The following is a 25,904-nucleotide window of genomic DNA, read 5'->3' as shown; positions in this document are numbered from 1 at the left end:
CACGTATTATTGTTTAGTTTAGATACCACAATGACTTCCCGTAAACGGTATTATACAGAACAAGAATTGTATGAAATTTTAATGAATAGTGTTAGTGAGGACGATTGTTTTGACGCTTCTGAAAGCGATGATGGCTGGCTGAAACAAACCTATTCTATGACTTGTTTATTGAAAATAATCCACAAAGAGCTACGAAAAGTCACAGACCTGTAGACGTCGATGAAATGTATGTGTTTCTGGGGCTTTCCTTACTTATGCCTTTAGTCAAAAAGATTAAAATAAAAGACTATTGGTCCAAAGACAGTATTATTGAAACGCCGATTTTCGGACAAGTTATGCCGCGTGACCGATACCTATTCTTACTGCGATTTCTTCATTTTAGTGATAATAAAAAAATTAATACAGATGACAGGTTATCCAAAGTACTGTGCCTAGTTGACCACTTCAAAAACATGTTCAAAACTTAATTTTATCCTTTTCAAAATATAGTTATAGATGAACGTTTGTTGCTATTCAAAGGAAGATTATCATTTAGACAGTACATTCCATCAAAAAGACACCGATTTGGTATAAAGTTTTTCGTTTTAGTGGATTGTGAAAGTGGATATATTTGACAATAGGTTGGGAAAAACTGGCAGTATAACAATGTTCTAACAATGACCGAACCATATTGGAACAGAGGCCATCGCTTGTATACAGATAATTGGTATACAAGCCCACTTTTGTATGAAGTACTATTTAGTAAAAAAACTTATTGTTGTGGCACTGTCAAAGCTAATAGGAAATATATGCCACCATTTGAAAAAAAAAGCAGACAAAGGAACTGTACAATTTTTTTCGACTAAGCATTTACTCGCTCTAAAATGGACAGACAAACGAGACGTTCACATGTTAACTTCTTAAATAATGTGTAATTAAATATAATTCAACCAAAATTTATGAAGGAACAACTAACTGTAATATACCTATTTTGGACAGAGTAGGTTCAACATTTCAGGACGGGAAACGACTCGAGTGGGAAGCGCTGTCCGCGTCCGTCCAGCCGGCCACTCTCTAGCAAATCGGTGCCGTACCGAAAGGGTTAATGGAATCCATTTACAAAAGTTTTAACAAAGCTACACCTTAAAAATAATAAATTTTTAAAATATCAAACATCTCAGAATAATAAACTATAACAAACTTTAATACAGCTATCAAGGGTAGACTAGTATTGACATGTAAATTAGTTCACTTATTATAAGATACCTTTTTGTTGTTTTTTCAATTGTTTTTTAAATAAACTAATTTTGGAGTCAAAAATATTTATTTGTCTTGGCAGTTTATTAGCACTCTGCACTAAATATGTAGTTGGTTCATTGATACCTTGAAAACATTTCTGATTGTCTGTTGTTTCTACTGGATACTTTGAGACTAATGAGTAATAACAATTGAGGACAATGTATATAATAGCATTAATGACTTTGTACAGGAAACATAAATCTAACAATGTCCTCCTTGACAAAGTGTTGGTAAATCAATACTGTCTCTTGCCCACTGATAGTCATATTCCTTTCTCTGGTATCCACTCCTAAAAGCTGCTATCCTCAAAAATTTATTTTGGACTCTTTCAATCTGTTCAATGTAACAGTTGTATAATGGGGACCATACAATTGATCCATACTCTAGAATGGTGAGTATGCCATTTTTAGAGGCCAATGGTAAGTTGTTTATAGAGTAAACAAATGTAATTGGTTTTCTTTGGCTCGAAAATGTTATTTTATGACATTCGTTTATGTTAAGTGACCAATCATAAAAAAATTAAGAATCTTGCTGTATAGAACACCATCATTCCAGGATTGAATTTTTTAACAGCTTTACATCGTTGGCAAACATAAGAACAGTACAATTTTTTATTTTTTTACTAGATCGACCAGAGACAAGCAAAATAAAACAGGGCCACAATGGGACCCTTTCGGCACCCCCGCTGGTACCGTTATTTCAAGTGAGGTATTACTAACCAAGTTAATTGTCTCTGTATGGCCACTAATAAATTCTTAAATCCATTGAAAAAGGAGATCCACAATACCACAAGCTCTTAGTTTTTGTAAGAGGATCCCATGGTTGACCTGATCAAATGCTTTGGAAAAGTCAGTATAGATCAACTCAACCTGGAATCCCTCTTCAAAGCTGTTATCTATATGATTGACATAAAAAACTAGATTGGCATCAGTCGACCTCCCTCTCGTAAAGCCAAATTGTTCAGGATTAAAAATGCCTCTAAAACTCCATGTCAATTTCTTACTAACCAAACAATCAAGCAACTTGGGACAGATTACAGACAGCTTTATAGTTTGATATGTCATTCCTTGCACCTGATTTAAAAATCGGCTTTAAAAAGCTTTTCTTCCAGAGACTGGGAAGCTACTAGTACCAAGCGATCTGTTAGAAATAAACAAAATTAGTTTTGTAAGTACAAATAAGCATTTTCTCAGAAAATATTCTGCAAACATATTGGCAGAGTCCTTAACATTTAATATCAGACAAATGAGATTGATTTTTATTTGAAAATTGTTTGCCTATATCGGATGGCATGACCTTATAGGTGGTGGTCAGCAAAAGCAAAAGTACATATATCCAATCCTGACAAAATTCGCAATGATTTATCTATTAATTGTCTCCTGACAAGTAGTGTACTAAGAAGCAGGTATTATTTACGAAGAAAAGTGCAATCATTTGCTATAATCAGCCGAAAAAATTGTTTTTATTTATCACAACTTATCACTGATAGAGTATTAGTAATTATTTGTGATTAAAATTACATAACATTTTTGAATGACATGTTTTCCCCCATGATTTGGTATTCAGTATTCAGCCAAATAGAATGCAGTATTTGGTTGAATACTGAATATTTGACAAAGTACATGAATAGCCTGATTACCAAATAGGAGATGAATATTCGTGGCATCACTAGTTGAGAATGTTAAATGATACAACAGTTTTTAAATGCTACCAATAGGCTTTTGAGCTGTTCGATTTAGGACATAGTATAACAAGCTATAAAACAGAAAAATTGGCAATTATTACCACTATAAAATATCTACAAGTAGTATCTACATAATTCATCTTGAAGAATTATATTTTTTTTGTAAAAAAATTTAGTTCTACCTATCAAATATAAAAATGTTGAACAACAACCAGTAAAATTATAATCGTTTGGCTAATAGATAATATTGAAAAAAGCTACCTAAACAAGAAAAAAAATATGACTTCAAAACTTAATAATCTTTATTTTTTATAATATGGTATATGTATACATAGCCTTTTATTGTAATGAAAGATTACATAATGTATGTAATTTGATATAATTGTTGCTTTTCACATTACTGTATTAATGATTTTTGGGGCTTGTTAAGAATGTAGTTAATACAATTCTAAATTTCGAATATTTTTTACAGGTTATAACAAATTCTCAGACAAAAACATTAAATGGGCAAAGAAACAAGGTTAAAATTGTAAGCAATGTGGTAGTTCCTGGAACTTCACAAACAAACAACAATGTTTTGATGAACAAATCTAATCAACAGCGCTATATTCCAAGACAAACAGTTATGGGTCCAAATGGCGCAACTACAAAGTACCTAAACAAGCCTTCTGCAAGTAATTTTGTAAAACCTAATGTTAGTTCTTCAATGAAGATAGTGCAGGATAAGTCTCCAACTAGGATGAACTATCCTACTCATAAGAATCAAATTAAAACACTTCCTCCTGTAAATAATTACTTACAGAAACCACATCAACATAGTATAAAAACAATATCACCCCAAAATAAAAATATTCCAGGTCAAGTTACCAGGACTGGATCTGGATTAAGGACTATTCCTCCTCAGAAGTCACATAAATTATCTAATAAACCAAATTATATTGGCAAACATGCAGTTCAAGCACAGAAAGGAAAACCACCACATAATAAAGTGAAAGGAATCAAATTACCTAGTAATGCCCATTATAATGTTAATGTGCCACCAATGCCTGACAAACACTTAAGTGAGTTAACATTTAACCAGGCGTTGACTGCACAAATAATAGAGACCCTAAGCAATTCTAGTAGCACTGTGCAAAACAGTAGATATGATATGCCTTCAAGATATGATAGTGCATTTACTTGTCCAGAGATGAAAAAACCGCATAGGTAAGTTATTGTTGAAAAGAATAAGTCATGAATTTTATTTTGTTAATTTTATTTTCGTTTAAATACCACAATATTAATTAATTTTGTTCCTAAAATTTAATTGTCTGTCATTTTTTAGATCTCATTTAGAAAAAGTGAAGTAATTCAATTTTTGATACCATAAAACCCCAATTATAAAAGCTACAGTTATTTAAAATAATAACTGTATTTATGAATTATTTTATCACATTTTAATTGCTACTTTTGATTTTATTTATGGCACTTTGAGAAATAGTGATATTACATTGAGGTTTAGCTGTAACAGATTGTCACCAAGAACATAGTCATACAATTGATTAAATTTTCGACACTCTAACTGTTGTTTAATTTAATTACATACAAGGCAATGAATACTGGCTTTAGCATTTTTACCTTCGATGAAATATAGTACTTGGGTTATCATGAAATATTTGTGATAAAACTACATATAAAAAACAACATCGATGGTTAAATATCGAATCCTCATAAGTCAAAATTTAGGAGGGCAAAAAAATTTTGATGTTTAGTACATGTTTTTTCTTTCTTACTATTTATTTAACTATGACTTTGAAAAAAACATGCCAAAACATAGTTTTCATGAATCTGGAGTTTTGCCTGAACATTCGGAACAATATTTTCAACCAAAATCCAATTTTTGACTTATGAGGTTTCGATATTTTTGGCATTTACAACGAAGATGTGATGTAATGAACTTTTGGCAATGCCACCATGTTGGTTTTTCTGTATCAACATATTCGCTATCCCCTCTCCTTTCCAAGTGGACACCTGTCATGTGCCACATCTGCCCACATGGCACACCTGGCGGTACATCAAAGGATGTCACTGATAAGAAAATTCACATGGTCCGAGAAATTTTCCCAGACCCAAGTGCCCTAACCTCTACTCCAACTCTAGAACCAGCCAACTACTGTTAGTCTAGCCGTTGGACAAAGTTTTCCTTCTTTTGAACAGGGAAAATGTATGTTCCCTTTAGGGAACATCCTATAAAATCGACCTTGTGTCATTACAATTTTACAATATGATGATTTTCATATAATCTAAAGGTTTTTACACCTAGATTGGTAGCTAGTTTTAACTACTCTCAAGATGTTTCACTACTGGTAATGATCTGACCGGACTGAAAACGTTTTGAAGATACAGTGGTACCTCTACATACGAGTGTAATTCATTCTGTAATCTTGCTCATATGTCAAATTGCTTGTATGTCAAAGCAATTTTCCCCATTGAAATTAACTGAAATGTCATTAATCCGTACCAGTCCCCAAAAAAACACGTTAGTTGTTTTTGTTAAGGGTCTCTTTTTATATCTCATGTAGAGACGTCTTCCAATTTTGGCTCCTCTTCAAAACTAAATTTTCGTTAAACCACTGTATGCTGCTGCGAATGTAGTCATCTAACTCCTCGGTTGTCAGCTCCTGAGCTTCCTCGACAAGTTCGTTCACATCTCTTTCATCCACCTCCAGACCCATGAATTTTCCAAGAGAAACAATCTTATCTACCACTGACACTTTGGGTTCCAGTCCTTCGCAGGCCCTTTCATCTACAGCCTCAGTCCACAGCTTCTTCCATGCAGAGGCTAAGGTCCTTGTTGTAACACCTAGCCAGGCCTGCTCAATAATTCTTAGGCATATTACAATGTTAAAGTGGCCTTCCAGATCTCTCGAAGGGTAAGGTTTGTGTTTTCCGTCACCTCAAAGCAGCGCCGAAAAATGTGCTTGGTATACAACTTCTTAAAATTAGAAATCACTTCCTGATCCATGGGCTGCAAGATAGGAGTGGTGTTGGCTGGTAGGTAGAGAAACTTGAACTCTTGGAGTAAATCATCTTCGAGATTTGGTGGGTGAGATGTAATGTAGTGTGTGTAGTGTGGTTGTAATGTATAAAAAGCACACAACGCGAACCCAACTCATCAACAATACTTCAAAAATGAGGGAAACAAGCAAAGCAGACAGACTGAGGTCTATAGTAAAAATTTACACAGTGTAAATTATGTAATATGGTTAGTATTAGAATCCGAATTTTTGTCAGATATAACTTCCAATGACCATTTAATTTGTTGGTCCAAGTAATTGTCACGTACAGACCCGTAAAATGATCTTTATGGTGAGGTCCAGTAAAACTACCTTTTATTTACAAAGCCAATTAGAAGTAGTCAAGTAAGAGGTATGAATTTGAATAAAAACTGATTCCTCGTATCTCAAATCTTGCTCTCATCTCAAAACAAAATATCGCTCGCTCCGCGGCTCGTATCTCAAAACAGTCGTATATTAGGGTGCTCGTATATCGAGGTACCACTGTATTTGTAATTCTTTTGGATAAATTTTAAATATTTTAATAATAAAATATACCATATAAATTACAAGTCTTTACTTCTTTATAAGTTTTTTCTTAAGGATAACTAGAATTTTCTTACTTATGGGAAGAATAGCATGTCATGTTCCATTCAATATTTTTGGTTTTAATTAGTAGAGCTGTTCGAATATTTTCTAAACACTGAACGATATTAAAAGTAAAGTTAAGTTGGTAAAAAGTAGATATTCACCATTTTAATGTAGAAAAATATATGATAGATATTAAAGAGACATCAGTTATTATTTAAAATGCACAGCCTAAATAAGTGGAAACCAAATGAAATAATTGCCAGGTGTTATTAACACTGATTATTAATTGTACGGCATATTTTTCTGATAGTTGGGGTTTTATTGTAGTCATATAGGTTGGTCATATACTCAAATTTATAGCCTTCAATCAAGATCTGTGTAATCCATATACCAGCAATGTTCTCCTTTGTTATTTTTTTAACATTCTGTCTGAGGAAACTTTGGTTGGGTTTAACTGTAAAAAATGTCATTTATGCTTTTTTCCCTGGTACCATTTAAATTTTTTGCTTTACATATCCAACCTATATTACATGTTAAAAAAATTGTCTTGACTTTCAGGTTTCATGTTTTGAGCTATAAAAGATTGAGATTTATTGAAATAAAAAAAATTTCTCTCCCTCACCTTCAAATTCATTAATTAATCAGTATGTCATGACATACGTATGCATATCTTTTTTACTTAAAACAAATTTAAATAATTTATTGGAACCTTAACTTATTGATAGCCATTTTCCACCTTTTATGTTACTTTTAACTTTTTCTAATTTTGCCAGTTTTCCAGCTTGGTTGATAATACACTATATCAGATATACCTCATTTAGTAAGCAACTCTAAAATAAGAAAAAAGTTAATCTGGTGTTATTTTTGATAGATCAGAGTTTTCAGATTCTCAGCTTTTCTTAATGTTGCTTCTAACACTAGATTAAACAGACAGTTAATGGATCTCCTTGTTTCAGTTCTTTTTTAAAGGAGAATTTTATTAAAAATGTCTCTAAAATGTGTATGGTTCCATTTACTAATTCTCTGATGCCTGCTTGTGATGATGGTGCAGCATCAAATATTTCAGAGGAATTTGAGCATAATTATGACACTGAAGAAGAAGAAACTGATACAGCTTCTGAAGTGGAAGCTGTTGATAATAATAATTTTAATGGGTATGGAGATTGTTACTAGGTGTATTCATTTTTTAAAAGAGAATTTATTGAAAGTTACCCCTAAAGTTTTATTATTTTTTGTTTGTTTTTTTTTATTATGATTCAAAGTTGATATAATTTCCTAAGAATTTTAACCTATATTCATTCTGCTTGATTTTAGTGAACCTTGCAAATCTACAGAAGATTCAAATAAATCTGGTCTGGATGCATTATCTGTAATGTGTCAAGCAGTATTATTAGATCACAATTATCATGCAACTTTACCACCGGACTCACCAATAAGACCATCTCCTACAATAACTATTCCTCCACAAGTAAATGGTATATCTCAACCTTCCATATATTCACCAGGATCATCAAAACGTAAGTTACTAAGATAGTAAATCTATAAATATCTGTTTGATATGTATGGCATCAAGATTAAGAAAACTGAAAATTTGCCTTTTCACTTAATAAACATTAAAAGAAAGAGTATTTTTTCATGCATCTGGTATTGTTACATCTCACTGTTCAAGGGAAAATATTTATTTTAAAAATAGAAATTCTCTATTTTTAAAAATTTAAAAAGAAATTTAAACTTCTTAAATTTCCCAAATGATTATGCCATATAGCTTAATTTTTATTTACCTGAATTCTAAATGGTATAAAGCGGAGACTATTATTTTTTTCTGATTATATTGTGTTCTAATTATTTTTATAATATTTTGCATTTCTAGGGCGATCAATGCCAATGTCCAGCACAGTAACTTCTCCTCCTATCTCAAATGTATCCAGCATGTCAATGATTCCAGTCAGTAATTCTATGTTGCCTGTCCATGATGACGATGCTGCATCAGATATTTCAGATGGATCTGACCGCAAACATGACACTGAAGGAGAGGAAACTGATACTGCCCCTGAAGCAGAAGCTGTCAATAATGATAATATTGATGGTTATGGAGACTATGTAACGAGATGTATTTGGTAAGTATCTAATACATTTAAAAAAAATCGTAAACCATTTCAAACAAATTCAACTATTACCACTTTTGTTCAATTTTTAGTGGTTTTCTCCATGATGATGGTTACATGGTAGAGTGTGATAAATGCAAAGTATGGCAACATGTACAATGTGTTGTGAAAAACCGGCAGGTTCCAGATGAATACTTGTGTGAGGAATGTGATCCATCAAAGCCCATAGATAGACAGAAAGCTCGTGCTATTCAGCAACAATGGATAAGGGAAAGACCGTTTTTAGATCCCAAATTAAGGAAGGATCCAAAAATAAAGGAGGCGTTTAAACCAAAGGAAACTGTTACTGATACAGATTCTTCTGATGGAGAACATGGTAAATATTTCTTAACTGCTTAATAGTAATATATTGATTTTATTCTGTTGTCAAGTAATGACTTTACTTATAATTTTGTATTTAAACTCATAATTATACTTTTATATTTCATTTCTAGTACCTCCAAGTTTTCCTACTAAAAATAGAGTGTTGGCAAACAGGAGAAAGCTCGAAAATCATGCTAAACAAGCTGCGATTCGACAGCGACGCGAAGCAGCCAAAGAAGCAGCTCAAAAAAGACAGAAACGGAAAGAGAGGAAAATTGTGAGGAAAAAGGTAAGTAATCAAGTGTTAAATATATTTCACAATAATTAAAAATTTCAACTACATTGCATCTTTAAAACATAATTTAAAGATACATAACTATAAGTAAGGAATAAATGTTTTATGTAAACGGCTGACTATTACCCTAATCTATACAGTGCAAATAAATACTCTTTATATTCTTTTTAATTAAATTAAATGTACCATTTTCAAGTTATTGTTGTACAGTTTGTATAAATAAACTCTAAACTATTTGCCATTTAGAAACACTTTTTATATCATTAATTGATTTTTAGACAAAAGTTCCAGTGAAACATAGTGATGATGAAAATCAAGACACTTGGGCGATCCATCTTCCTCAACTCAGACAGTGGATAGAAAAATATGAGGAGGCTGTCACAAACCACTACTCTCCTGAGTTAAGGGCGAGAATATCAAGCATTAGAGTGAATGGTGCTCATTCTGAATCAAACATTCAATTCGACCCAACATCTAACAAAAGTCGGGTGCATACTCAACCTCTCACAGAAATCAAATACTTAGTTGCCACAGCACATCTCCCTCCTAATACATTTGTTGTTGAATTAATGGGTAAATATATGCTGTCGACGCAGCATCGAAATTCCGGCGGTTCTCTAACGACACGACAGCATTCTCAAAGACCAGGACCGTTTTTGTTCTTTTATCGACTGCACAAGGACAATACGGAAGTATGTGTCGATACAAGGACATACGGTAACACGACTCGATTTATCAGGCGTTCTTGTAAGCCGAATGCAGAGTTACGGCATTGTATCGAAAAGGGTGCTTTGCATATTTATGTAGCAACTACGACGACAGTTGACAAAAATTTTGAGCTGACAATCAAACACGAATCTCATGATCTGGCAGCCATAGGAACGACGAGTATTGCCTGTGCTTGTGGGAACTCTGAAGAATGTGGTGTAAATAGGACGTCTGTGAAGAAAAATGGAGATGTTATGGAGGTGTAAGTATTTTATTTATTACTTATTAAGGTTACTACAGTGCACAGATTCTAAACATGCCGGTGGGAGATGGCTTCTACGCGTTGTATTATAGTTGGTGTATGAGAGAAAAAGTTTTCGAAATAATGAAATAACAAATTTTATATTAATATTTGTTATTTCATTATTTTGAAAACTTTCTTTCATACATCGACTATAATACAGCGCATAGAAGCCATCTCCCACCGGCACATTTAGAATCTGTGCACTGTAACTTTTATTTTATTTGTAATTCTTTAATTTATTTGTAATTCTTTAATTTATTTGGTTCCTTATAAATGCCATATTAAATTTGGCAATTGATAAGTTTTTTTTTAAATACTGTTGGTGTTGCATGAGTTGTTGAAGAAGTAATTGAATATGTGCTTGAAGTGCTACATTTTTTTGGTTAGTATTTTGGACCTTTTCCATTTCTTCTATTTCTTTAGTTTTTCTGATAATTTTATCTCTGCTACATTGATGAAAATTTCTATTATTCATTTTTAATTAGAAGCAAACTCAGAAGACATTTCTATTCTAAGATATAAGATAAAATATATATTTATTATTTTATTATTTCAACAGCCCCGTCCGAAAAAGGAGAGGTCGTCGAGTTACTTCTGCAAGTCTTCCAGAACCTGATCCACCCAAACCAGTTAAGGAGGAACCCCCTCCAGTTGTATCACCTCCTCCAGCACCGCCGTCTCCCGTAAAACCCAAAATTGAAAAGTTAAAAGATGAAGAAAAAGTTGAGCATATTGTAAAGGAAGAAATAAAAGAAGAGGTTCCTGAAGATCCTGTTCCAGAAATTCAGGTACACTTATCAATATATATGGTATATTTTTATCAGTTAGTAGTTGGCGTATTTTATTATTATTATATTTTTTTCAAGACATGTAATATGATCCAAAATTTACTTGTTTTTAGAAGCCAGAACCTGTAAAAGAAGAAATAAAAGAAGAGATCAAAGAGGAGGTGATAGTAAAGGAAGAACCAACAACAGTAGAGATTAAAAAGGAGGTAGAAGAAGTAGAGGAGCAACCAGAAGAACCTGATAATGAAAAATCTCTGGAAGAAATCAAGAGTCCTCCCCCTACACCCGTATCTACCAGAAGGGCTTCCCATAAAACTGATAAGGAAGATGATAAATCTTCGTCCCCTAAGACAGACAGATCCGAAAAATGCAAGAAGTTAAGTAGAGAGGAAAGAAAGTTGGAGGCGATTTTAAGAGCCATTGATCAGGTATGTAAAAAAAATAAACAAGTATTTTCATTACTCCGTATTTCTGTATATATTTTATAAATGTTGTTAAGAATTTGTCTTTAAATTATATTTTTTGTAGATGGAGAAGGCACAGTCTAGGAAACAAGAACACCAAGCAAAACAAGCCCATAGGCGAGAATCAGAACCGAATCCCGAGAAAAAGGAAGAGGAAAAACAGGAACCTAGACTAAAAAGACGAAGGCGAAAAGGTCGTGCCCGAACCGTTAGCCAGTCAGCAGCTAGAAGAAACCGCCTAAATTCGACAGACTCATACATGACGTCAGGCGATGAAAATCTATTATCGCCAAATGAAGGTCAACTCCCTCTAAAACCTTCAAAAGACAGTGAAGGAAATGATAGAGCTGTGGGTCTTCTTCTTGCTCTTTCTAACGGTGATAATGACAGCAAAGATCACAAGTCTCCTACAAGAGATGTTGACTCCAATTCAAATTCGACCCATTCTTCTCCTGAAACACAACTTTCATCAGCTTGTCTGCTGGTACAGGCAGCTGTAGAGCCATTAGAACAAGGATTCAAATTTCCGAAAACGAAAAAAGGATTGATGAATGAATGGTATGTAATTTATTACTTCATAGATTAAAATTAACTTGAATATAAACTTGAATTGCTTGTTAAAGGTTGAATAAAGTCCCTGAACCAGTTCAGACAGCCAGCGCAATTTCTCCGAATTCACTTGTTTCGCCAACCAATAATATGGATGTAGATTCCTCTAGTGGAATTTATGCAGCGTCAAAGAACTTAATGTCTTTTTGTGAGGCGAACATACAGCCACGAGGAAGTGCAAAGAAACGATGGCTTCGACAAGCTATAAGAGAGGATCATTCTTGTGACAGTGGATCAGGCAGGCCAGGTAAAGTAATTGTAATATTACTGTTGACCAAACATATAGATTACAGTGTTTTTAAAGATTTAGTTGCAGTCAGTGCCTTAAATTAGTAAAAAGTACATATAATCATGCTAAAATTAAACTGCAGTCCTTACCAAGTCTTCCTTTCACTAAGTTGTAATTTATGTGTTTTGGGCATGCCAATCTAGGCAACTCTCCAATCAAATTGGAGAGTTGCCTAGATTGTATTCAGCTAAATGTGAAAATGTTACTGAATTAAAGCAGTATTTAATTGCAAATTGGATTAAAAAATAAAGTTTGTTTTTACATATTTTTGCATAAACTGTTTTAAATTGATTTGAAAATAATAATCACTCAAATTGTAATTACACAGAGAAAATCACCAATAATGTGGCTTAGGTTATCTAAAAGCATGTTTGCTTTTTTGGGATCTAAAATAAAAGAATGTGTGCTTTTTAACCTATCAACTAAAATGGACAATTTTCGAGTTTACCAGTGGTGTACCATTTTTGCGGGGAATGACTAATTTTTAACGGATTAACAAAATTCTGGTTTTTCTTTTTTAAAGAAAAAATATTCATGATTTTTAATGCTAAATAAACTGAAGATGAGTGTCAGAACAGTATAACCCGAACATTGCTGTTTTGACAAAAACAAAATGAAGAATTAAAGAAGAAAACAATTTTTTCATAACATTGATGTTTTGCAAGTTGTTTATGATTTTGAGTTCATTAGTGACTGGAATGACAAAAAAGTATTAGGAACAGGAAGACATTTACAAAAATATGGTTCTCTCTGTTCTCTCATTTAATTTAAAACATTACACAGTTTTGAATACTGTAGTGGTCAAAATTAATTAAGAAAGCAATTTTTAAACAAAGAAAAGTTAGCTGGCGTTTTTTGGATTGTTTTGTGTAAATAAAAAACAAAAAGATTTCAATTGGCTAAGCCAAAGCCAATTTAAAAAAAAAATTAATCAACTAAACATTAATGTCTAAGCTACAAAGAACTTTGTGAGTCAATGTATAACCTGTCATCTCAAAAGTACGATGAACATAATATAAGAAATATTTAATCACCTCAAGGTAGAAGGTAGTTAATTAGGAAGAAAATAATACATGTAGTGTACTGTTATAATTTTATATACAAATATCACATCATCAGTTTTATAAGAATTACAGTACTTTATTTAAACCATTTCATCATTGTCTTCCCATAATTCACAATCTGATTTCTTGATTAAATTAATAAGAACAGGAGATATGTTGTTTTTTTATGCCAGTACCTAACATGGTATCAAGTATCTTTGTTTTCTTCCAGTAGTCATTAACAATGCTTTTAGCTCTTTTTCCCTCTCAAAATATTGTCGTAAGTTAAATGCAGCCCTGTATGACATTTGACATTTCATGGCTAGATGTCTTAAAAAGATTGCTCGCATTGCAGGTAATTCGTAATTCGCACGATTCTAATGGTTAGAGGCTCCGGAATTCGAAATGTTATTCAAATAAATACATGTATTTCCACATAAAATTATGTGAATGATGCATTCTGTTGATTTTCTTTGAGAAATATTCATAAAAAATCTTTTTATTGCTTCCAACTAAACTTATTAGAAAAAAAAACGGGATGCTGAAAAAAGTCCACGCTAATAGTTCTTATCGAGTTCTTACTTCCAATAAAACATAATTCTCAAATGTTTTCTACTGTTTGGTGGACACGAAGGTGTCAAATCAATTGTACTTTTACTGAAAGATGTGTACATACGAGACGCCATCTAGTGACGTTCAACGAAAATGACAGAATGTCATGGTATTAGATGTGGGTGTATTTCATTGCTAAATAATGCGTTATTTGCGTAGTCATTGAAACGTTGTGTATATCGACCATCGAATTGTATTGTCACTATTGACTTTTAAATAGTGAGGACAAACTTAGTATAAATATATTTATCATTTAATTATCTTTCGATAGAAAAAAATATTTCCAAACGTTGGTTCCTTTCCTATTTTTTTACTATTTTCTGACAAACTATTTTAATAATATAATGCTTATTTTATTAATTTTTGAGCCTAATCTTCTATATCACTATAATAATTTTCTGTCTGAATTTTAAATAGTTTTTCTTAATTGCACAATTTATTGTTTTAGACTCTCCGCCAATCAGTGATATGGTAGCACCTCCCAAAAAGAGGAGATTACCACGGGAATCATTATCAACAGATAACTCACCTCCTAGCACACCTACTGGTCCAGTTCCTCTTTTAGTCAATGTAAGTGTTTCATTAACAATTCCACTTGTCATATTTTCTTCTGTAATAAGTTTTTAATCTCAAAACTTCTCATTTTAAATTGATGTTTTGTTTTCAGAACCTAGATAAAGATGTCAAACCCACAGAGGGTGGTGTAGAAATAGTTTATAGTGGGACAGACGGGGACAGTTCAAATCCAACCCTAGAATCCGACGCCATTTTAAAGGAACGAGCAGCTGTGATGAAGCAAGAATTTAATAAACCTTTATTTACCTCTAGTTTGGATCTTCCAAGAACGGAATTTGGATCATTGAATTCATTAGATCCCAGACTTTCCCGCGAAAGCCGTTTTCTGGCCAATACAGACTTAGTAGGTACAGTGGAGAAAACATTGAGTATATTGGGATTTGAAAATACAGAAAAACATAAACCTGAACCGATGTTACCAAAACGGAAGGTAAAGGTAAATGATCTTAATATATTTAAATTTATTTCAACTAATGTTTGACGTTTCGATTTCTAGTCCGGAAATCGTTATGAAAAAAGGTTTTTTGTACAAATTATGTAAAAATTATGTATAACCAAAGATTTTGTTATTGGTGACATTCTTGACCTGGTTATACACAGTTTAACCTTTGGTTATAAACATTTTTACATAATTTGTACAAAAAAACCTTTTTTGAGAACAATTTCCGTAGTGGATATTTCCATTTATTTACATACGTGTTAATTTTAGCTCTCCATAACAGAATATCGACAGAGGAAAAAAATAACTGTTGAAGAAAAATCAACAGAACACGAACAAGTTAGTACAGAGGAAAACAATTCTTCGGAGTCATTTAAAGTTACTCCGAGACAAAGATCTGATAGTGCGAGTAGTAGCACTTCAATAACTTCTAGTGATGATGACCTTTCTGTGTCAGACATCATAGTTAAAAAAGGTAAGAATCGAGTATGTATACAAAGTATGATTATAAAATAATGTGATTATTGATGAAAAATATGTTATTTTAACAACTGTTATTTTGTTCAATTCATCCATCACCCAATTACTCGCGAATTCTAATTCAAATCCGTTTTGGATTTTATATACACTTAGAAATTTTCTGTGGCTTGTGTTGGGCTTGAATTATAAATCCACTTGAGTCACCAAGAAGATAATTTAATTGGGATACTATTCAAATATAGAAGTTCTCTTCTATTCTTACAATTCTCCATGTAAATTTTCTATTATTAGGAAAAATACTTTAACCTGTTTTCTGTGTACATGGGACTTATTACATTGCTTTAATAGTCCGAAATGGTCGATTTGACCTTACGAGGGACATATTTTAACGCCACATGGTACCACAACTTAGAAGAATGAAGCAGATAAGAACCCATTAATTGTTTTTATTGAATTGAACAGGAACTTAAGTAGTACTGTTGATGGTATGACCTTGAGAAACCAACAAAGGTATACAAATTCATGAATATGAAAAGATCGTCGTCGTTTTGAATTATGCATAACATGTTATCAAGGAGACATTTCAGTCATTTTCAATGGTATTAATATTATTATTAGAAACATTTAAAAGTTTCATTTTTTCAGTTGTAAAAATTTTATTCATACTTTTAACTCTGGATTACTCGCATAGCAACTTATTACATGAACGGTCGCGTTGGATACACATTTTTCTCAGGATAAATCAGGTCTAAAATATATATTCAATTGCCGTTTTAATATAAAACAAAGTTTATTTTTACGAAATATTTGTTAGGCAACCTTATATTTTATTAAAAGCGAATAAATACATTTCAAAAATTAATGTTTGGATAAAATGGTAACCAGATCATTCATCTTCTTCTGTTGCGCATTTTAAGAAAACAACCGGTGATTCTTTCTGATGTAGAATAGAATAGAAAAAAGCTTTATTCTCAGGATTCACAAGTTACACACAAATATAAATTGTCAATAGAGAGAATGGTGTCAATTATAATTTGTAATGGTTGCTGTAACAACCTACACTTAACATAAAAGTAATATTAAAATATGAGGATAATAACAGTGACATTTAGATTCAGATAAGAGCCCTCAGTCTCCCTGCAGGTCAGCTTGAAGGTATTCTTCCACTTTGTATGGTTCAAGGTGTATGAGCAACTGTTGAACAGACTTTCTATATTTATTTATGTCAGTTTCTATTTTGATGCTATAAGGCAGTTTATTAAAGAATTTAATACAGGCATATTCTGTGGTTTTCTCAGATGCTGTTAGTCTGTGTATTGGTATATTATAGTTTATGAGATTGTTTCGTGTATTAGTATTATGGTTTGTTATGTGTTTCAAGAATTTATGTCTATTTTTAAAAATGAAAAGTAAGCATTCATATATGTATGTTCCAGCCATTGTTAGTATGTTTAGTTTTTTGAAATTACCTCTACATGAATCCCTGTATTTCAAGTTAAGTAGAGTTCTGATTGCTCTTTTTTGTAATATAAAAACCTGTTCAGCGTTACCACTTCCCCCCCAGAAAACTATTCCAAATCGCATTACAGAATGAAAATTTGAAAAATATACAACTCGTTTACATTTTTCGTCCAAATAATTTGCTGTTATTCTGAAAGAGTAGCAGATAGATGCTAACCTGTTACATATCTCATTTATATGCACTCCAAAATCTAAATTTTGGTCAATATGTACCCCCAGAAATTTTATGCTTTGGTTTAGAGTAACCATTTGCGATTGAATTGAGACAGTTTCTGGTAAGGTACTATTATTTGTTTTAGTGATGAAACAGATATAATTTGTTTTTTCTCTGTCCAGTATGAGTTTATTCATATTGAGCCATCTCTGTGCTTTATCTAATCTATTATTAGCGATATTCAATAAATTATTCAAGGATGACCCTATAGTTAAAATGTTAGTGTCATCTGCAAATTTCACAATAAGAGTATTCTGATTGTTGTCTGTAATGTCGAAAGCTAAATCATTTACATAAAAAACAAAGAGAAGAGGACCCATAATACTTCCCTGAGGAATTCCCACCGAAATGAGTCCTTCATCAGAGAAGCAATTTCTTCCCTCGTACTCAAATTTTACTTTCTGTTTTCTGTTTGATAGGTATGATTTTATTCAATTATAACCTGGCCCTCTAATGCCATACCTGTAAAGCTTTTCCATGCTAAGATGTTCCTTGCAGATCCAATTATTGTAGAGGGAACAATAGTCCCTTGTTCTTTTGTGTCTTTTTCGATGACCATTTCCTCTTTTGACTCTTTTTGGTTGGGATGTAGTTGTTTCTGCAGAAGTTGAAGCTTGTTCCGAGTGTTCTTCAATTCCAAGAAAAAATCCGCATTTTTCCCTCAGTTATTTCGAAACATTAGCTTCATCAGGTCCAAAGCTAAGCTGTATAAAAAATCGCGCCGTACAACACTCAGGTTCGAGCTATTCGTTTGAAATAGTACTAAGGCATTTATTCCTGTTATATTCATAATATCAAAGAAAATAGTGACATTATAAGAACCACACATTTGATCTACAACATCAACCCCGAACTTGTCCCTAGTTAATAATACGGTATGTTCCTCTTACAGACAGCATCCGATAGTTTATTTGATAGTTGAAAGGGGCCTTCTGGTTGAGTTCCTGCGTATATTTCGAGGTTCGCAGTAAACATGTTACTTGAGTAAACTAATGCGAAGACCTTGATGCCATATTTAGCAGGCTTTGAAGGTGTCATCATCATTCTGGCTTTACAGTCCTGCGTGGGTCCTAGCCTCCTCAAGAGTTTCTCTCCAGTCGTCTCTATCTATCTCCTTCCTCCACCAAGCATGTATTCCTATCTTTTTCATATCTTGTGTTTTTCTAGCTGGGTCATTTTGTTGCTTTGAAGGTATGTACTGCCTAAAAGGGCATCAACCTCTGAAACTTACAAGTTGTTCGCTGGTATTACTGATTTCTGGCAGTTTCCTATAAATATCTCGTGATGCTACCAACTTATCTGTTTCACTTCGCTCCTGACGATTATTGACATCATCAAAGCATAGGCAAACGTAGAGGAAATCGGAACCGATCGTAGGACATATAATATATGGCGTTCATCCCAGTACTGTCTTTTTTCCAAAAACCTGTTACGTTGTGTCTGCCTGATAATTTAAAAGTTTTTTCATATTAATAGAATTACCTCAACATGTTAAATGCAATATTTCTTTACACAAATTATTTATTTCTTTCATTTGTCAATATTTTGAGATAAGATACTAACCATTTCAATTCAATGATTGACTTTGACTATTGATTTTTGTTAACTTATAAATTTACATTTCCAGCTCCTGTGTTTAATTCTGAACCAACTGAACTTGAACGTCAAAGGGAAACGTCTAGCCTTAGGTTGAAAAAGGTGTTTGGATTATCAGTTGATCGAGAGCCACCTCCTGGTAAGTATATAATTATGAATTAGCTTTTGTTTTTTGTCACAAATCACAAATTTAGAGGTTTTGGTCGGAGCTAATAAAATGCAATAAATAATAAAAACTATAAATGTAATACTAATTGCAGAAAATTACTAATTTTGCAGCTCATTATTAGAGAATAATTGTTTCAGATTCATTAAAACCAAAAAGAAAAAAGTTGAATTATGTTGCCTGTCTGCTAAATTTGTCTTGTTTTGTTATTGCGTGTATTTTCAATCTATACAAGGTTTTCTGAGTCGTTCTAGTTGTCTCTTTAAATATCAGATATTTTGAGTCATAATCCAAGCTGCCTAATAAGAGTTTCCTTTGTATATATTCTACGATGCTTTATCCTTCAGATCAGAATAACATCTTTAAGGGTGTGTTCATTACGGAGACCATCGCATCGATACGATGGTCGGAGCGACGCTCGGTGGTCGGCGCCTCGTAGTGTCAATCGTAGAGTACTAGGGTCGAGGGTTGAAAAAATACTAAGCTGGAATAGTACTATGGTCCGATACCTGGCTCGAGGCTAGACGATGCGCTTTGACGGTGAACGCTGTAATTTTTAAAATAATGCATGTATTTTATGTGTCAATGATAATATGATACCATCCTATGGTCCGAGCGAGGGTCGCGCCTCGTTAGGGGCGCACCCTTAGTTTTCCTAGTATTGTTCTGATCATTTCATAATCTTAATGCCGTACTTGTTGATTATTTTCTTTAAATCCAAAGTAACAGAGCTGAATCTATTTAAATATTTTTGGGGTTTTTTAATTATTTGTTGTAATATAGAGCTTTACTGGGCATTCAAAATCTCAACTTTTCACAATAATATACCTCTTAAATATGCGATTTTGACATGTCATGAAGTATTATACAAGACTTTTTACAAAAATAAACATTTTTACTTTAATTTGCTTAAGATATTTTAAAAGAGAATAATGTATAATACTTAAAATGAAGAAAATACTAATACTAACCATTTTTCACAAATTGTACAAATTATCTGGTATATGACCATGATGTAAGGTATTTTCTCTGTTTTCATGACCTATAACAGAATATTATTTTTCTCAGCATGAATAAACGCCGCTGTTCCTGAAAAAAATATTCTCCATGTATATAATAATCAATTTTTAATACAGCTTTGAACATTCAAGCCATACTAAACATGGAAATAGAGCCCAAAGGGAAATCGGCCCAGCCTTTACCTGGTCAACAGTACCATGTCCTGGGAAATACAGAACCTACAGCTAAGGAGTCTGATTCACAGCCACCTGCATCTCCAGAACAAGTCCCGATGATGTGCAGTCCGCCTTTAGTTGTAAAATCTCTGAAACCAGAAGCCATGGAAACTGAAGACATTTCTTCACCCGAAACTGAAAACCAGAATCTAGAAGAGATAGTTGATGTCAAGGAGGAAGAAAATAAGGAGGCTGCTCCTTCGAATATGTTTTATACACCAGACGAGGAAGATACAACAGAGGTGGTAGATAAGGAAGAACCTTCAGCTGCATTTGAAGAACCAGAATGTGTAAATTATGTTCCACCTTTTAACAACCCAGTGTACCCGAATAGTAATTTTCCCACATTTTCATCAACAATTGGTAAGTAATTGTCAGTCTGTTTCTTTGAATTTGTTGATTTAATAAGTAAGGAATGACAATTAACATCTTCATAAAATATACTTCTTACCTCTTATCTCTTTTATTTTTTGATCTTATCTATGTGTACATAAAATAGACTTCAAAATAATAGTTAGTTTTTGGACTTAAATGAAAAAATACCTTTTAAGGGATTGATGCTTAGCTACTCCAGCCACGCTTCCATATCCACTTTGTAAGTGTAATTTACATATTGTCCATTGAAATGTTACAATTTTTATGCCTTAGCGTGCATTTCTTAGAGGACGCAATTTTACTTTTTTGGTGTTGGGAGGGTAGTATAAGCTTAAGTTTGTGGGGTTGTTGTCACCCATGTTTCCCGGTTGCCATCTTGAAAAAAGGGTTTTTGCGATTTATACTAATCACCTCCACAAATAAAAAAAAAATAAAATTGGGTTCTCTCAAAAATGTAATCTTAATGTAACTTTCCAATGGACTAATAGTAAAGTGGAGGCATATGAATCTTTATTTATTCCAGTTTCTTCATTAACGCGTGCCAAACTGAGAGCCTTTCGAAAGCATATGTTGAATCTTTATTTACTCCAGTTGCTTCATTAGCCTGCGCCAAGCTAAATTTTTATTTATGATTACTTACATTCACTATGTAATGTTGCTTAGAATAGATATACAGTTTTGCAATAAAACTCCTGTCATCTGTAAATCATACCATGTTAGGTCTCTTCTTCAGTGTTTATTAAGATTTTTTAAAAATGACATACACATTACTATTGCGTTAACATCTATGATCTGATGTGGTTTGATATATGATATGATTGTTCTTTTTATCTTTGTTTTGCAATTTTCCTCCATCAATTTATCTTGTGCGTCTTATTTTGAACTTTATTTGATTTTCTAAACTTTACCTGCTAAATCGTTTCTGTATTACAATCTCATCAATGTCTATGTATTTTAAGTTTTAGCGATTTTTGTTTTGATCTTAAACCTTTTTTCTTGAGAACAACATTGAGTGAAAAAATTGATGTTTTTTTCTTTTGTCCAGGTATCTAATCACTCTTATGATAAAAAAAAAAGATTCTGAAAATTCCAAGACTTTTTTTTTTAAAGGTCGACCAAAATCGATTACAAAAAATCCTATTGGCTTATTTGAATGCCTTTTAATTTTTTCTCAATTTATTTTCTCTTTAGTTATTATTAAATTAAATAAAAAAAGTATAGACGTGTCTAGAGGTCACTTTGTAGCGATTTGTAGGTTTTTTAATAAAAATGTCTATGAATATAATGGGTTTAAAAATTCTGTAGTGTTAAAAGTACTCTTAACCGTCGAAAAAATATGAAATTTTTAACATATAAAACGACAATTTGTGTGGTAAAGAAGTAATCTAGGTATACAGAAGAGCATAACAAAGTCAGTACTAAATATAATGAGTGATTGAATAACAAGTGTGCCACAGAAAAAAAAGTGTGCATTGACCTCTTTTATTAAGAAAAAAAATTCTTACGTAGATTTCACATCTGAATTTTCAAACATTTCAATCCTCGACACATAACTCCAGTGTTTTTGGGTAATATTGCGTAAAGTCCTGAAATTCTAAAAAAAAAAGACACATTAGAGATGCATAAAATATCCACTTTAAAGCACTCTGTAAATTCGATGGTGTCAGAATAATATTTACCTCTGAATACTTGTTTTTCACCTTATATTCATCAAATTTTTTTTTAATTTTAAAAAAAGAAAAAATCGTGACAAAAAGATCCTCCCTAATATTGATAGGGGTCCTTAGACACTTTTACACATTGTTTCATTTAAGTTGACGATATTCAAAGAGAAAATAACTTTTATTTATTTTAAGGGGAACAATTAAATTCACTCAAATAGGGCTAGTTCAGACACGGAGGAATTCGTGCGGATCTTATTTATAATGGCATAAAACTAGACGTTGATACCAGACCGCGCAGATCATGCACCTGTGAGGTAGCCGCCACTCAACCGCTGGAAAATGAATTTGCAAGGACACAGCTATTAGTATGATCACAGAATAAGAAAAAATCAGAAGGTAAACTCACAACTGCCGCCTTTGATATTTTTTACACGAGGTGACTTGACCGTCAGCCATGTTGTTGGCGGTTGTAGGTCAGACTTATATTGTCACCAGTTTTGTAACCGTTAAACAGGTCTCTACTTTGATAATTTATTAAGACGCCCCAAACAGAGAAGGCCAATATGATTATGCATATCATATAAAAAATAAACGAAATATATTCAAATAAACTTTTAATAATTAGTACAATAAAAATGGGGAAAATATATACAAAACAAAAAAAATGTTTTTGATTGTGTGACAAAAAATATACCTGAGTCCAACTTTTGACGTATTTTTTGTAATTTAAGTAATATGCTTTCTGTATAAAGTTTTTAAATGATCTTTGACGACGTTGTATTGCTTTAGGATACAAAGCAATACTTTGGTTTATAACGGATTTCCGCGACACTATAGAAGCCATTTTTAATGTGAATGAAAACTTATTTCATATGTATTATATATGTTTCATATGTATAACTAGATCTAATGTATTATTTCTATTATTATAAACAAAAAAGATTCTATTGTTACAATGTAAAATGACCAGCAAGGAAACATATTTCCTTCGCGCCACCAAAATTTCCGAGAATTCATGATTGAGACGTGATTTCGGATATTTTTGACCAGTTACGACGCTTCATTTTGGATGACTAATTTCATTGTTTGTCTGCTAGACTATAGAGACAGTTGACTTATCCATTCCAACCGCGCCTATCGTCACAAGCTTTTCTTTTCTCAAGTTCTCAACTCATGTTTATGCCGATCACGTAAAATTGAACAGAGAAATTTTCTAGTACATCATTGCACGTTTAGATATTGCACTCTTTGTAAGTTTAAAATAAATTCCAGTTTAAATAGGTTTTCCAAGTATAATTCAAAAACAAGATATACCTAGCTGAAATATATATTCTGATGTTAAGTTTCAGAAAGTTTTATTGTTTTAAAATTTAGTACATTCTAGTATAATTGACTTTTGTGTTTTCTATGGAGTGTAATGTGTAAATGTTAGTGGCGTGTAACAGAGATACTTCTTCGTCTTCTTCTTCACTGGTTTTACAACTCGGGGTGAGTCTTCGCCGCATTCACTATCGCCCTCCATCCTCTACGATCTTGCACTTCTATTTCCCATATGTAACAGAGATACACTTTATGATATTTGATTTAATAGAGACTATGCGCACTATAATGTACTAATCTTACAGGAATACAATTTCAAAAAATTGTGCAGGTGATACAGAAAGCATATTACACATCACAAAATATGTCTTTTTTTATGGATCAAGTACACACATGCTGTTTCTTCAACTTCCGAATCGGAAACAGTACACTACTTACACATGTCTGACCACTTTTAATTGAATTGGAACTACGCAGTTTTTATCCGGGTGGATTCCACCGAGTCTGAACTAGCTTAGTAACTTATTTATGAAAACGGAAATGGACGCGATTTTTCAAGCATCATAACAGCTGAAATTTTCAGAATCCAAGAACTTTTTGATCACAACAAAGTGAAAAACAATATCGATTTTTTTATCCATCTTAATCTCTATGTGCGCGGTGAATATTTCTAAATATTTTATCTTATTTAATATGTATTATAAATGGGTAATTCCACGTCAACTATGCAAAGTTGGTAAGGCGACCCCTCTCGATTTGGCTTATATTTTACAGGCGTATTCTATACTATAAACTATGATGATTTTCCAAATTTCAGCCCGCTAAATTATAGCCGGTAGCAAAATATATAGGTAATTCAATTTTTCCCGTATTTTATCACTTTTTCTTGCATAGCTGGCTCTAGATGCTGAAAAAATATACAAAAATAGATTTTCGATGTAAAATTTTTCTAAATTCTAAATAAGCCTAAGCTTCAAGAAAAATGCGGTAGTTTCAAACCCCCTCTTTTTCTTAAAAAGATCATATCCCAAAAAAATATCTTTTTTAAATCTTTCAAAATTAAGGAAAAGTTGTTAAAAGTATATACTTTAAGATAAAAATAAGGACAGCTCTTATATCAAAAGATAAAATGGTATTACAAATACCCGAATGGCAAAATTCTCAATTTTTCCGCAATTGTACATCTTTTTTGGCAGTTTTCTGCAATTTCTTATAATTTTAAAACTCTAATCTTTTCTCTGAAATTTAAATTTATACACAAGCCAAAAATCCTAAAAAAGAGTTAAATATTTATCTTTACACAATTTTCTAAATTTCAATTTATTATTCTCAAAAATTGCTAAATACTATGGTGTAACTAATAATTTTATTCTTGCTTGAAAAATAAGTAACTACCTATTAATGACAAAAATTATTTGCGACTAGAAAAATTTTAAATAACGCGGACTTATAATTCGGCCATTTAAGAGTGAATACTAATAATTTTTCAAGCAAGAGCAAAAAGTATTATGAGCCACATCATATTATTTAGCAATTTCTGAAAATAATAAATTGAAATTTAGAAAATTGTGAATTATAAAAGATAAATTATTTTCCTTTTTTTTTCTTTTTCAGAGAAAAGATTAAATAAATATAGAGTTTTAAAAATTTATTTTTATTTTGCATGTATAATAGTTTAAAACTAATAAATTACAATTGTGAAAATTGTAAGACAATAATTTTTTTTTCAATTACTCAAGACATTTAATTAATTGCTGAAAAATGATAATAAAATGCAATACTTTCTGGAAAATTTTTTAGAGAATCAGATTGTTCAGAATGGTATTTGGGTTGAGAAAATAATGAGAAATTGCAGAAAACTGTCAAAAAAGATGTAAAATTTCGAAAAAATTGGGAATTTGGCCGTTCAAGTTTATAAATATGATTTCAACCTTTGATATAAGAGCTGTGCTTATTTTTATCTTAAAGTATATACTTTTTAACAATTTTTCCTAAAGTTTGAGAAAACGATATATTTTTGAGATATGATTTTTTTAAGAAAAAGAGGGGTTTTCGAAATTTCCGATTTTGTTACCTGTAAATTTTAAGCCAAATCGAGAGGGGTCGCCTGACTAACTTTGCATAGTTGGCATATATATGACCCAGATATA

General features: G+C 32.2%; 1 protein-coding gene across 6 annotated transcripts in view; it reads left to right on the top strand.

Moving 5' to 3' along the window:
• The window catches only part of upSET (SET domain-containing protein upSET), a 43,739-nt gene that overhangs the window by 7,071 nt on the left and 10,764 nt on the right, over positions 1-25,904 (top strand). Inside the window, exons 3-19 of one of the 6 annotated variants that reach the window (XM_072529267.1) lie at positions 3,435-4,168; positions 7,545-7,742; positions 7,903-8,105; positions 8,459-8,705; positions 8,786-9,069; positions 9,188-9,345; positions 9,630-10,321; positions 10,923-11,151; positions 11,265-11,579; positions 11,680-12,173; positions 12,239-12,471; positions 14,617-14,738; positions 14,836-15,180; positions 15,454-15,658; positions 19,026-19,133; positions 20,297-20,758; positions 22,627-22,832. In XM_072529267.1, the coding sequence (XP_072385368.1) occupies positions 3,435-4,168; positions 7,545-7,742; positions 7,903-8,105; positions 8,459-8,705; positions 8,786-9,069; positions 9,188-9,345; positions 9,630-10,321; positions 10,923-11,151; positions 11,265-11,579; positions 11,680-12,173; positions 12,239-12,471; positions 14,617-14,738; positions 14,836-15,180; positions 15,454-15,658; positions 19,026-19,133; positions 20,297-20,758; positions 22,627-22,652 (5,055 nt within the window). In that variant the 3' untranslated portion in view covers positions 22,653-22,832. Of the gene's footprint in view, positions 1-3,434; positions 4,169-7,544; positions 7,743-7,902; positions 8,106-8,458; positions 8,706-8,785; positions 9,070-9,187; positions 9,346-9,629; positions 10,322-10,922; positions 11,152-11,264; positions 11,580-11,679; positions 12,174-12,238; positions 12,472-14,616; positions 14,739-14,835; positions 15,181-15,453; positions 15,659-19,025; positions 19,134-20,296; positions 20,759-22,626; positions 22,833-25,904 lie in introns of those variants that run through there. The other 5 variants (XM_072529264.1, XM_072529266.1, XM_072529263.1 and 2 more) reach the window with 5 other exon arrangements.

This window comes from Diabrotica undecimpunctata, chromosome 4, assembly GCF_040954645.1.
Source record: "Diabrotica undecimpunctata isolate CICGRU chromosome 4, icDiaUnde3, whole genome shotgun sequence".
NCBI classification, from domain to species: Eukaryota; Metazoa; Arthropoda; class Insecta; order Coleoptera; family Chrysomelidae; genus Diabrotica; species Diabrotica undecimpunctata.
Note: the sequence above shows the minus strand (reverse complement) of the source record. Positions and strands in the feature narration are given on the sequence as shown.